General features: G+C 38.2%; 1 protein-coding gene across 11 annotated transcripts in view; it reads right to left on the bottom strand.

The window, feature by feature from the left end:
- Nucleotides 1–14,959, bottom strand: part of GTF2E1 (general transcription factor IIE subunit 1) — a 90,432-nt gene that overhangs the window by 16,512 nt on the left and 58,961 nt on the right. For 9 of the 11 annotated variants that reach the window (XR_003147045.3, XM_025475927.3, XM_025475986.3 and 6 more), the window contains 2 exons: nt 9,060–9,298; nt 4,894–5,317 (listed from right to left, as the gene is read on the bottom strand). Coding sequence is in view for 10 of the 11 variants with exons in the window: in XM_025475927.3 (XP_025331712.1) it covers nt 4,894–5,317; nt 9,060–9,298 (663 nt within the window). In the remaining variant the exon portion in view is untranslated. Of the gene's footprint in view, nt 1–3,574; nt 5,318–9,059; nt 9,299–14,959 lie in introns of those variants that run through there. The other 2 variants (XM_025476006.3, XM_035709843.2) reach the window with 1 other exon arrangement.

Here is a 14,959-nt window from a genome sequence, read left to right as displayed (position 1 = left end):
AAACAAATAAAACAATTTATAAATTCTAAAGATTTTCATGTTTTTTGATTTCCACTTTTTTTTTTTTTTAAATTTTATTTACTAATTCATGAGAGAGACACAGAGAGAGGGAGACATAGGCAGAGGGAGAAGCAGGATGCCTGTGGGAAGCCAGATGCAGGACTGGATCCCAGAACCCCAGGATCACGCCCTTGAGACAAAGGCAGACGCTCAACCACTGAGCCACCCAGGTGCCCCTGATTTCCACTTCTTAATCATTTTTTTTTTAACTCAGGAAAAAAGAGAACAAGAAGGTACATATTTAAGTCTTTCTATTGTTGTCCTGGCTGGGAATCTAGCCTTAGAGCCAACTGGTAGAAAAGAAAATGAACTGCTCTTCCCAATCTTGTTTCCATTCAGTATCCAATTCTCTCAAAATGATACCAAAAAGAGTTATGAAATATTCAATTATTTCTTCCTCAGTCATTCAGATGATTAGAAATGAAGTATCTTGGCAAGATAGGAAAAGAGAAACCTAATTAGCAATTGTTTAGGATGAGGTTTGCTACCTTTTAAATCCTAAACCTACCACCTACACTAGTCCCTTAATTGAAATATCCTTCACCTGGCTGGAATTGCTTTTTGCACATCAGAAAACTTCCTGGCTTGTGTTGTTGTTAGGCCGCATTTAAAAATCTTTGACCTATCACTTACCTCCATAAGACAGCAGAGCAGAAAAGAATCACTGTGATCCTAGCATAATCCTCTCCTTATTAACAGCTGAGAAACTGGCCTAGAAAGACTGCATCAGGTAACAGTGTTGACGTGCAAGTGTCTATTTAACTGCAGCTGGGACCAGAACCTAGTCTTCTGAGTTCCAGGCATGCCAAATTGGATACATTTTTTTAATAATCTAAGCTTATACTCCTTAAGTAGTGGAAATACTCCCTAAGCATTGTTTTGGGGAAAAGGGGCAACTAAGAAAAAGGCTTCCACTTCAAGCACAGATAGAATGAAAGTAGTTTTCCACAAGATATAAGGTTATGATTACCTAAAGTCCCAGGCTGTTATGAATAATGTTTTTTAGTGTGGTAGGAAGAGAAAAAAGTTCCTTTGAAAGCATTAACCTCTCATGCTGACTCTTAGCAGTGGGAAGATGGCACCCCCCTGGTTAGGGAAACATCTTGGAAAGGCCACTTTGGATATAAGAGCTTTCAAGGCCTTACTTGAACTAGGAATAAAATAAAGACATTATTTTCTCTATTACATTTATAACTTTCTAAGGCCTTTGGGGGGAAAAAAGGCTGATAAAGAGAAGAAAACAGGAAGTTGAAATTTTAGCAAGATTTGAAGGCAGGACTCTACTTGGGATGAAACAAAGGAGGATGGTAGAAACTCTTTAAGAACGGGATGTATATGATCTACTCTTACATTCCTTGACTCTGCAATGCTGAGATAAAACACTCATTGCCCACCTCCTGCCCACTACTGTAAAAACTTCAGTGAATATCTGCTACATGGACTTGTGCTGATGGCACTGTGGGAGTTGGTATAGGTGGTGTGGAGGAGAGAAACCAGGAAAGCAAGAAGGCAAAGCAGGATATAAACCACCAGCCCCTTCCACAACTCTCCCCATCAAAAAGAGAAATGAAAGTGGAAGAAGTATCCCATGATATTAAGATAAAAGTGTTCTATTTAAATCTTACAGGAGAGGGAAAGGTTGGGACACCTGGGCAGCTGATACTGGAGTTATAATAATATGGTCAGCTCCATTCAGAGACGAGTTCCTGGCCATACCTTATCATGGGCGGTGGGTAGTAACAATTCTAGCCATCCTGAGATCTACAGACACCATGACTACATCTATCAATCAACCTCGTGTGTGAACTTGCCCTCACTAGAGCTTCAGAGGCTAAGTGGCAGGGTTACCATTTTTGGTCATTTCTGTCACTAACTGGCTCTTCTCAACAGATTATTGTGCCATTCAACAGACAAAAATTTGTCTGATTAAATAATATCAAACTCAATTATTGAGTCCTTAGTATGCTGTTGAAATATGGTAGTAATGTCCAAAATTTTGCATACTGAATTATATTTCCCTACTAATTCTGAGCATAAAATCAGAGATATTTCTCTGAGGAGAAAGATGAACCCAGAATTTTTAAAAAGTAAGTCACACCTGAAAGTCCTAGTATTAATATAAAAGTTTGCTTTTGTTACCCTATTTAATTCTATTGCATATTTTCTACATGAACTTCTGTAAACATCCATTTGATTTTTTTTCAAAATGGAAGTATCTTTTCCATTATAGCACACTAAGACCAGTTAATTGTCATCTCTAATTTTATATATATATCTTTAAATACAAATATCTACCACACAAGTTTGTTATAAAGGATTAAATGAGTCAACATATGTAAAGACATACAGTAAATACTGTGTTAGATACTTTATACATACATATGTAGAAAAACAGAATTCTTAAAACATAATGGATATCTTTTCCTATCAATACATTCTTTTTAACAGCTACAGGACTTCATGGGAGCATAATTCCTGATCAATGCATATTTAGTATATCTATATATCTATATTCTATTTCTAATACTGCTGCAATAAATACTTGTGTCTTCACTTATATTTTTCTGTAGCATAAATTCCATACACACACACACACACACACACACACAAGGAACAAGGCCTTGAGGTATGCTCATACATACAGCAGAGGAGGAAATAAAATCTGAAGACTGAGAAGGAATAGCCAGTGAAGCAAGGAGAACCATGACAGCATAATGGCTAGGATACCAAATGAAAATGTTTCAAGAAGAAAGAATGAATTGACAGCATCAAAGACTGAAGAGCAGTCAAAAAGACTGAAGAATAAAGGGCTGTTACATTGGACAGTTATGACTGGAAAAAGTCATTTCAGCATAATAATAGGGCAAGACACAAACTGCAAGAGGGAAAGAAATATGCAACCAGTTTATATGATTCTCTAAGAAGCTGGTGGATGACAGGAAGGAAAAACTAAAACAGTAGCTCTAAGAAGCAGAACATGCAAGTTAGGCTCAAGAAAAAAATAGCAACATTTATTCACTGAAATGAAGAGCTGACAGTTCATGTACAACTGTTTTTTGTTTTTTTTTTTTTAAGATTTATTATTTATTTGAGAGAGAGAAAGAGAGTGCAAGCGAGTGAGAGAGCAGGGCAGAGGGAGAGAGAGGGAATCCTGAGCAGATTCCCCACTGAGTGCAGAGCCCAACACAGCACTCAATCCCACCACCCTGAGGTCATGACCCAAGCAGAAATCAAGAATCAGTGGCTTAAACAACCTAGCCACTCAGGCGCCCCCAAAACTACGTGTTTTTTTTGTTTGTTTGTTTTGAAACACTTGATTAATATTCTATTTAAATGAACTTTTCTAGAACCATGTAAGTTTAAAAATAATGTTTAAAAGTTGAGTAGACCCATATGTACAAGATACATAAAAGTCGTTCTTAAGGCAGCTTATTGCCAGAAAAAATTTAGACCACATACCATTCCATCTGTTATTTGAAATACGACTATTAAGAGAAAGAAGTCTGAAACACTGTTTTAATGGGAAGAGTATTCATTTTAATTATGCTCCAAGATGTTACAGAGCCAGAAATTAATGAATTTCAGTCAGTACAAAATAGATTTATTGTCAATATTCAGCCATTACTACAACCCAGGTAAATGAAACATCACTTCATACAAGGCTCAGATACTCTAAAATCTATCTTCACGCATGTACTGTAAAATGATAAATACTTAAAAATTACAGTGCGAGGCAAAATATTACAAAAAATACAATTGCTATAGACCCTTGCATGAAAGTTCTTTATTTTTAAAATTCTGCTTTATAGCAAATAATACCATGCTACATATCAGAACCAAAAATAAACTATGTTCCTTGAGGTTACAAGGTTCAACAAAGTACTGGATGCACTCTAAAACACCATGTCTGACAAGAATCAAGAGAGACAAAGAAAACTTCAATGATGTTGAGAGAAAAGAAAGAGAGGAGTAATCAATTATTATATGCTGATTTTTGCTGGAATGGCCTCATTAAACAATTTATAGCACTGTAGAAGACAGGAAAAGGAAAGGGACCAGTCTCAGCTTTCCATAAGGGATTTCTAAATCAGCACAAACTCAGGCAATTCTAAAAGGCACTGTTCCCAATGCTCTCCACTCTTCAACCCTGTACAGGAACTCCTTGTCCTGTATCCATGTTTTCTCCTAATTTCTTTGTAAGGGTTTACCAAGTATACTTGGTAACATCCAAAATCCAAACCAAAAGGCATTAAGCAAAACAACAGACTATTAATCAAGTCAGTTCAAAAGTATTAATCAAGTCAGTTCAAAAGACACAAATTTTGGTTTAGATATTAATCATGAGATTTAGGCATATTCCTCCCCTTACAAAATGGCAATATGAAGTTTTAAGATTTTTTTGTCTCTCACCAATGATCTGCCTGTTGCCAAGCTGCTTACAGCAATATCAGGAATTGTTTGGAATGCTCAGTCAGAACACATTTTTTAAAAGATGTGATCAGTTAATTACTGTAACTTGTCCTAGTGGGCACACAGGAAGAGTTTACCTCACAGGTCTCCTGCACTCATTTCAGAAGGGAGAAAAATGGGTCTTAAAAGTAAAAAGATTAGGTAAATATGAAATACAGTAAGATATTAATACTGTATAGATAGCAGGGAAGGAAATGCTTAAACCTACCTATGGGGAAGCTTCTGGCATAAGAAAATCAAACTTTCTCTCCCACTATGTTCTTTGAGAAGGGCAGAATGCCACTAAACACTTTGTTTCAAAGGTAGGGAATTTCTTTTTGAAATGAGCATTAGAGAAAGGAAGAAAAGGTAGAGAAAGCTCACTCAAAAAGGTCCTCAAACATGCGCTGTCCCATTGCTATGTATGCTTCTTTCTCCTCTGGTGTCATCTGGGCCACCAGCTCTGGCCGTTGGCTCACTTCACTGTAGGAGAATGGACGGCCAGCCACCATAACAATGGGGTCATCTGCTACTTCCTCAAACTCATCCTCCTCCTCCTCGTCATCATCTCGATGATGCGCTGCCACAGCTGCCGGTCGAGGTGGGGAGTCATCATCTGACTCACTGGTCTCACTCTCTGAGTCACTGCCATTGGCAGTGGTCACGGGAGCGGCTGTCCCCACTGAGCCTGCTGTGGCAGAGGGGGTCTTCTTCTCGTGAATGAGCAGTGCTCGCATGACCTCCTCATTATCATCTGGCCCTGCACGGCCCTCTTCACGTTCCTGAAATGCGTCTATATCTATGCCACCTGGAAGGAAAAGCCCAGAAAGTCAGTGTCCTTCAATATAAAAGGCATTCCTTTATAACTAATGGACTTCACTGGTTCCAGTTTTGGGGCAACTGTCTATAAGATATTCAAAATATTTCTCACAAACTGGAACTTAAGTAGCCTGGTTTAAGTACACATGAGTTTTAAGAATGACATAGTCTGGATCTGAATCTTGGATCTTTTATACACAAGCTGTATTATTTCGGGCAAGTTTTGATCTATGCACCTCAGCATCTTTTCCTGTAAAGCAGAGTGATAAAAACATCTACCTTATAGAACTCTGGGTAAAAACATATGTAATTATGTCTACGAAGGATCAAGTACAGTAGTTAGGAAATTAGGAAATCAAAACATGGCTCCTCGTCTTGCTTAGAATAAAAGCCAAAAGCTTTACAATGGCCTATAGAGTCCTACATTACCTGGAACCCCTCAAGCTCACTTGCTCGCATACTTCCCGCTTCTCCTTCCCTTTGCTCATTCTGCTATAGCCATGCTAACCCCATGGGATTCCCTGTATGTATCACATTCACTCCGACCTTAGGGTCTTTGTACTGCCTGTTTCCTCTACCCAGGATATTCTTCCTCAATGTTATATAACTCTCTCACATCCTTTATGTTTTTATTCCAATGTTACCTTCTTTTAATTCACCCCATCCCACACTCCCAATGCTCTATTTTTCCCTGATAGCACTTACTTTCTAACAAAATAACTCATGTCTATAGTCTTTGTCACCTCTTTTCCCAGGATGTAGGTTCTCCACAAACATATTTATCTTTTTTATTTAATGATATATCCCATGCACCCGAAATAGTACCTATCACTTATTAGCCTCCAAATAAATATGTGAGTGAATAAATGCAGTCTTATTTTCCTGAAACAAACTAAGTGCACTTTGAACTCTTTATAAAAAGGAATCTGGTATCAGGAATGAAGATTCTCTTACCACACACCTCCTATCATTTTGTGTACATATCAGGCCTGAAAAATTTAAGGAAAACCATTTGTATTCTGTATCCTAAATACCAAATATACTGCCATTTAAAACATATAAAAGGGTTAAAAATGTTGTTTGGAACCTAACTCCCTGATTCAAATCCTGACTCTAACACTTATTAACTATGATTTTAGCCAAGTTACATCATCTCACTTCGCTTCAATTTTCACAAGTACAAAAAGGGTGGGTAAATAAGGGTATATACCTCACTGGATAATTGTGGTGATTAAGTGAATATCTGTGAAGTGTTTAGACTAAGCCTGGCACTTAGCTCAGTGTTATCTATCATCATCACCAAGAAAAGGCCCAGAAATGACCAATTTGGCCATGAATGAAGTGAGAGCATCTTCTCATTAACACATTAGAATGGATTAGTGTATGTAACCTTAGACACTTATGAGATTGGGCAGCTAAGAGACAGAAAGGGAAACAGGAGTTGAGAAGTTAAAAGTTCAAGTCAGAGAAAACAGGCTTTTGATAACCTGGATGTAAAAATGAGAATTAAAATCAAACTTCACTACTTTAAAACACTACCAAAGGTTAAGGCTCACCCCTAGAGTCCTCACTGCCATCCAGTATTTCAATTGGGAAAAAAAAGACAAAAAAATTGTCTAAGTTTATCATTGCTTCTATAAGAATTTTCCAATAAGCTTAATATTACCAACACAGTATTTTGATTAATGTAAATATAAAATGAGGGGAAAAGCAATTTAGTTTTGTAAACTAAATCATCATATCTGAAAGATTTATGACAAAGGTCTTGAGAAGTTTGGGGGGAAAAGGAACTGCTCTGTTACAGATGAAGACAGACAACAAAAAAGAAGGATAAATGAGCAAATTTCTGGATAGTAACGTGGAAACCCTAGTTCTAGGAAGTCTTACAACAGAGTTATAAGTCACAAAAAAGACATGTATAACAAGAAATTGTTAAGTTCACTGATGATGCTAAGCAATTCTGGATGCTGAAAGGCCAGGCTGATGGTAAAAAATACATAGGAAGAGCTGAAGGCTGTATAAGTGGGCAGAAAACTGGCAGATTTATTTCCATACTGGAAAGTGTAAGAAAATCTGCCTATAGAAAAACAATCTAAAGTATATTGAGGGCAGCCCCGGTGGCTCAGCGGTTTAGTGCAACCTTCAGTCCGGGCATGATCCTGGAGACCCAGGATCGAGTCCCACGTCAGGCTCCCTGCATGGAGCCTGCTCCTCCCTCAGCCTGTGTCTCTGCCTCTCTCTCTCTCTCTGTCTCTCATGAATAAATAAATAAATTCTTTAAAACTAAAAATAAATAAATAAATAAAGTATATTAAAAGACCTGGTCTAAGCTATCTGATACAGGGCAGGTGAGGGTCTTTAAAAATCCCTGCACATGTTTCTGAAGTTGTTGGTCTTAATATGCTTTCAGACCCAAAGCAACAAAGCATCAGAAGGATATTGGAAGTAAAACTCAAATCATTAATGAGGAATCCATACATATACATGTATTACTCTGGCTAATAGATCTCAAGTACAGTATATTATGGTTGGAGATGGTCCAAAAAAAAAAAAAAAAGACAATTAAAATAAAATAAAAGGTAGACTGAAGTGGCTTGGGGGGAAGAGGACTATTTGTAAGGAAAATAGAGGCAATTGGAATTAGAATAGATTACTATGCTTTCAGTATAGTAATGAGCACATAATTAAGTCTAAAAAATATTAAAATAACGAAGTCTGAGGAAAATTAAGTGTAGGACAATCAAGACTCACTTCTCACATTCACTAGAGCCTATTCTATCATAAAACTTAATAAGAAGGCAAATTCAGACATGAGAGTATACTATCCTGTTTTATACAGAAAGAAAATATTCACAAATCTGAATTGGGTGACTAGGTAACTTTTTAAAAGCCCCTTATGATTCAAATTCTATCATTCTAGGAATTGTAAACATCCAATTTGTTAAGCTTATGAGCCTAACTGTATATAATGCCAGCTAACAATAGTTTTATTTTACTCAATTCTGTTTCTAAGTTCGAAACAAAGAAGGTTTGGTAGCTTTAAGAACAGGCAAGAAACCACGTTGGAGAAAACAAGCCTACTAAATAGTGACACCTGGACTCCTATAGGATCTAAAACAATTGTTTTAAAAAGTAAAATGCTAGAGTTCTCAAATTACTGGTTACTATGTAATTCTTAAGTCTTTAGGGATCAGTGAGATTTCTAAAATCCTCCAGGATGGAGTTCTGTCAACCTTGGATGGTAAGAATACTTAATCCTTTACTCAGGTGGCTTCTTTTCATTCATATATTTTAGGTAGCACAATCACCTTGGTATTTATGAGAAGACAACATAAAAAAGCTTGGAGCAGTATTATAGTTTTGGGTCCCAATTCAGAGAAAGAAAAAGGATATACGTTAGGGCAACAGAAGAATAAAGAGCAAGTGAACTTAGCCACTCTGAATGTAACAGCACTTTTCCATGAAATTAAGACAAAGAAATGCTAATTTCTTCATTCTAAAAATGGAGATTTAAAAAGTGTCTACTTGTTATTTCAACTAAGTTGAAGGATAATACAAGGATATATTGGTTGGTTTTAATGCTTATTGCTTAATTTCTTCCTTCCTGCTATAATGCAATTATTTTGTAAAACAGATATGAATTACCAATAAAACTAAGAATTGCCCACTAAGTCCAGTTCATTTTCCACTGAATCCAAGACATACTTCATTTTACTGACTTCTACTCTTACCTTCCTTCATCTCTTCAGAACTATATGCTCCTTGGACAGTGCTCTCTCTCAACCAAATGGGTCTCTCTTTGGCAGATTTCCCCTCCAGTGAGGCTCGATGATCTTCTTGGTCATCCATGTTAATGACAACATTCTGAGTGTATAAGTCCTCATAGGAGGGACCTTTGGTGGCCCATGCTTCCCGGTGGTGCCCACCTGCCAGGCCAGCAGCTCCAGCAGTAGTTGCTGCACGGTCCTTGCTATAAAAAAGATGAGGGCAGGAAGAAGAAAAATTAAAGTCTTGGTGTTGGAAAAGAAGCACAGCTGGGGAGGTGGTTACTGAAGAATCACAAATAAATGCTATCTGGAAATCATGCATACATGCTTCAGCAATTCTGAGAAACCCCTCTTATAACTCAGGGTATCATATTTGTATTTAACAATCCTCAAACACTGGGTCCTCTGGTGTATATACAAATGAATGAGGTATCATAACTTAAGATGTTTCAATAAATCTACGTAAGGAGAGGGGAGAATAATAGAGGTGACACAATCCACTTAAAGACACCAGTCACAAGAATCTCTCACAGTCACACCTTTCATGAGCATTCTGTTTAAAAACAAAAAGCCCCCAAACAAAACACATTACATTTCTAAAAACCTCTTGCATCTCAACCAAGATTGATTGAGGGTGGTTCTGTGTGCTTTTCTTTGTGTGCTGAAAAGCTAAAAAAGCATTCTATAAAACCAGGCCTCAACTCAGAATTAATGTTCCGCTCCTCCTATCCACCAAATAAGGTATATCGTTATGCATGATTAACTTCTTTTTTATTGAGCTGTATTTTCCATTTCTGTACCTACGCCGACGCTCATATCTATCCCCACCCATTATTTCTACCCTGTAGTAACTGTGATTACTCAGTATGATTTGTTCTGTATTTTACCAGTACCACCCATGATCTTCTTAGCCTCTCCCAGGCCTGATCATTCCTTATCTTTCTCTAGTCACTTACGTTTCCTCATCTCTATTAGTTTTCAGACTTTCTGCTGAAAGTCTATTTTATCTGCTTGTTTCACTTTCAATCCATTTCCCATTGTCTAGATGTACCTGATTCTCTGTGTCTAGGCTCATGCCTTGTCTTTTTCTGCCTGCTACTGATGTGTTCTCTGCATCAACTCCTATGTATAACTCTCCCTCGATCTCTGTTTAGACAACTCTGTTTTATCCCATAAACTATCTTCATGTTTCATGAACTGCTCTCTGCGTGTTCTTGATACGTTTTGCTGTATTCCTGTAGGTACCTACTGACTGACTCTCTTGGCCTGCTTCTCCTTTACTTCTCTTCCATGGGTCCTAGAGTCTCCTGTGTGGAGCCTTGTCTCATTTGAGCCTAATGAGTATTTCTTCATTTGGTTTTATGTTCTGTATAACTTCTCTCTCTCTGAAACCATTCACTATTTTCCCTTTCCTTTGGTCCTACTCCATCTCTGCTTACTCCATGGCTCTTCATTTCCTCCTGGACCCACTCATATCTACTTGAGTTTTTTGTCTCATGCTTGGTTGAGGTTTCTCTGATGTGTATCTCTGTCCATGTATCTGACTGGCCCATTACATCTCTGAGAACACTATGTCTGATCATCTCCTGGAGGTAATTGTGGGCTTATCCTATTCCTCCCACTCTTCCTCTGGATATTTATAAGCCCACTGTCACTTTTGCTATATATATATATATATATAAAATGTGTTCTTTCCAGTCATCCAAACCATGCTGATCCATGCCTGTAGCTATACCCAGGGCTGCTTTGTAAACCATTCTTTCCTATAGCCTTTGGACCAGTTATGTGCTCTCCCATTCTATGTCTAGGCCTACTAGGCATCTCTCCGTACCCAATCCAGCTTTTTGCACATTATATTTTAAAAGTCGTATGTTACAGATGCAAATAACTGGTCTCTCTCTACCTGTTTCTTTCTACATTCATCTAATGTTACTTTTTGCACTACTTACTATGTCTGTCTCAATTTTATCCTTATCTGTTCCCAGTCACTCTCTATCTCTATCCTGCTTCACGTTGTCTTCTAAAAGGCTGCGCCACTGCCTTCACTAGAATCAGACTCTGCTTACTCTGGTAAGACTTGGCTTTTTGAATTTTGGTCTCCCTTGAGCATTCACTTTTCTTTCTCTTCTTTTCTCTCTTGGCCTGATCTGTGTTTGTATGTTTCTGTGCTCGCTCTATATTTTGACCCTTTCCTTTCTCATCCAGTTTCCTTGACTGTTTTTCATGTCTCTTCCAACCTTAGCCAGCATCCTATCTTGCTGCACTGGGCCTCAAATATGTCTCCATGAGCTAGCCATATGCCTTTTCTGTCTCTCTCCACCCACTCAATGTTTCTCTAGCTTTGACCTGACCAACTACACCCCTGTCCTTATTGGTCTGTCCTTCATTCAGACTCTTAAATGATTTCCTTTCTGAAGCTACGGTTTCTCCTCTATATAGCCTAGAACATATAGTTTTCACCTATGCTCTATCTTTAGCAGTAAGTCTGAAGACTATCTTCTGAAGGTCAGCAAGTATTCAGTACTTGAGTAGAGAACTAGAAGAGTAAAGAAAAAGAACAGGAAATTTAACATAAATGTTAGCATAAGGTTACTTTTAAAAAGTCTTTTGTTTTCACTACTCCATTACAGAAACTCAAGGTTGGTTTTACTCCAGTTAGAAGCAGGAGAGATCTGACCCCAAGTCAAACAATATATATTTTTTAAAGATTTTATTTATTTATTCATGAGAGACACAGAGAGAGAGAGTCAGAGACATAGGCAGAGGGAGAAGCAGGCTCCTCGAGGGGAGCCTGATGGGACTTGATCCTGGGACTCCGAGACCACACTTGGAGCTGAAGGCAGACTCTCAACCACTGAGCCACCCAGGCATTCCCTAACAATATTTTTTAAAAGACTTATTTATTTATTTTATTGTGGAGAGGGCAAAGGGAAAAGGAGAGAGAATCCCAAGCAGACTCCCCACTGAGCACGGAGCCTGATGTGGGGCTCGGTTCCACAACCCTGAGATCACAACCCAAGCTGAAATCAAGAGTCAGATGCTCTACTGACGGAGCCACCCAGATGCCCCTAAACAAAATTTTAAATTTGGAAGAATTTTTTTAAAAGAGAATTTTATTTATTTTTTTAAAGACTTTATTTATTCATAAGAGACACAGAGAGAGAGAGAGAGAGAGAGAGAGAGAGAGAGAGAGAGAGGCAGAGACACAGGCAGAAGGAGAAGCAGGCTCGATGCAGGGAGCCCAACGTGGGACTCAATCCCGGGTCTCCGGTATCACACCCCGGGCTGAAGGCGGCGCTAAACCGCTGAGCCACCTGGGCTGCCCTAAAAGAGAATTTTAACCATGGAGACTTGATTGCACAGATTTTATTTCTACCTTTACCACAGTTACAGACAAATCTAAATTATCAGCAAATGTGACACTAAGGAAAATCCACATGATAGGTAGGTTCAGTCCTACATATATAAATTTCTTCTATGAAAAGAATGTACACATTCTACTTAAAGATGACAAAAGTGACGATTCAGTTGTGAATTTTTTTACATTATTTTTTTAATTTTTAAATTTTTTTAAAAAATTTTTTATTTATTTATGATAGTCACACACACAGAGAGAGAGAGAGAGGCAGAGATATAGGCAGAGAGAAAAGCAGGCTCCATGCACTGGGAGCCCGACATGGGATTCGATCCCGGGTCTCCAGGATCGCGCCCTGGGCCAAAGGCAGGCGCCAAACTGCTGCGCCACCCAGGGATCCCTTTTTTACATTATTTAAGAAATTTTAGAACTTTCAAGACATATAACTCACCCAGGATGAGGGTGGAATATTATTTCAAAACTAAAATTTTAAAGATCTTTAAGGTGAGTGTTAGGTAAGAGATGACAAAAAAGGAGACATTACTGACAAATAATTCCATTTAAGAAAGAAAGAAAGACTTTGATTATCACCAGTGAGTTGACTTGCTGAAAGGCTGGAACTGTCCATCAAGCTCTTAGGTAAGTCTACTGACAGTTCTACAGAGGCAGCCTCTGGTTTCTAATCTAGGGATAAGCTACAATTTAATTGGTTACAGATCAGTAACCAAAGTAACAATGAAGCCACTTAAAAAAAAAAAAAAAAGTCAATGAATTACTATCATCTCTGAGCTCTCATGCCACTCTACTGATATTTCTTTTCTTATACATAGGGCAAGACAGCTATTATAGAACCGTTATGCTCTGAAACAGATCCTATAGTGCAGAAAGGCTAACTAAGTCAATACCACTTTCAAGATGTCATATCCGGGCAGTGGAGCTTGGCAAATGCTTGGTGAGGCCATCTCAGCCAGGGTAACACCTTCTAATGTAGTTCCAATGGTCCTTCTTCTGACCACATAGAAGCAATTGGATTTAGTTCTGGTTGTCAGCTCCAGGTACCCCATTCTGTCTCTCTTGCTTGCCTCCATTTCTGCCTTTCTTCCCTAGTGACCAACTTGTCAGCCTTTTCTGATCAGTTTACTTCCTCTATTTCCTAATTCTTCTTCATCCCTGGAGTAACCATCATTCCTAATGAGAAACCAGGTGACTAGATACAGAACTACCATCAGGTCTCTAGCATTGCTGTACCACTAGGACTTGTTTCTGGCATGGAGTGAGAGATAGCCTTATAAAGAAAGATCCTGGAATGGGAGGTGAACTGTGGTAGGAGGAGAATATTAGAGATGGGATGTCAATGGTGGTGTTAAATGAATACTATTGTAATGGGAAACCATCTTTATAAATAGGAAAATATCTATAGTTAGAGGAGGAAACAAGAATAATTCACTGATAGGATTACATTGTGTAGAAAACAATCAGAAAATGATGAAGCATGTCGAAGCAATACTTCGACATGAAATAACCCACAGGCTTAAAAATTGTTTTTATAAAATCAATTTTAACTCATAGGCTTCTATGCCAGAGTTATGGTGTTACTTAAGTCAACAGAAAAAGATACGAAAATAAATTCTTGATAAGATACCAAATGAACAGTAAAAAAAATTTAAGGCTGTGATGTGGATGACATTAGTTGCCTATCAAATGTGGTTTCTTTCTTTCTTTGCTTATTGATCTTATTCAAATACTGATGGTTGGAATGCCTGGGTGGCTCAGCGGTTTGAGTGTCTGCCTTCAACTCAGGGCATAGTCCCCGGTCCAGGGATCGAGTCCCACATCAGGCTCCCTGTGAGGAGCCTGCTTCTCCCTCTGCCTATGTGCCTGCCTCTCTCTCTCTCTCTCTCTCTCTCTCATGAATAAATAAATAAAATCTTAAAAAAAAAAAAAAATACTGATGGTTGTTTGCTCCAAAGGACTCAGGGGCCTTCCCCAGCCGTAGGAGATAAACCTTAACTAGTCTAAGCAGCAATCAAATGATCCCACTTCCTTTGCCGATGCTGGTTTAGAAATAAACATATACAGACATTCTAGCTAGTGTGGCATTGGAGGACAGAGTAGGATGAAAGTTTTCTTCTGGGAAAGCCGTCTTCAATCTTAAAATTGGACACTAGGAAAAGAGTCCTTTTTTCTACATTTGGATATTTTCTTCTACATGTGATACCTAGAAAGACACATCCATCTTAGGCTAGTTCCTCTTGTGGTCCCAAGAGGAAAACCAAAAGGCTAACTTCTTCAGAGTATAAACATGGAACAACCTAGATCCTTGAGTATGTAATTGAGTTGTGAAATTGATTCTGAACTATACTGTACTGTACACCTTAGCATTTCTAGTCAGACAGGTTTTTCTTACTGTCCAAGCCACTTATAGTTTGGTTTTCTGTTATCACAGGTAAAGGCATCCTAAATGATCCATGATGCTAGACCAGAAAATTCCTAACAACTTATATAGATA

Source organism: Canis lupus, chromosome 33 (assembly GCF_003254725.2).
Source record: "Canis lupus dingo isolate Sandy chromosome 33, ASM325472v2, whole genome shotgun sequence".
Classification (NCBI taxonomy): Eukaryota; Metazoa; Chordata; class Mammalia; order Carnivora; family Canidae; genus Canis; species Canis lupus.
The sequence above is the reverse complement of the archived record's forward strand: the minus strand, read 5'-3'. Positions and strand labels throughout refer to the sequence as shown.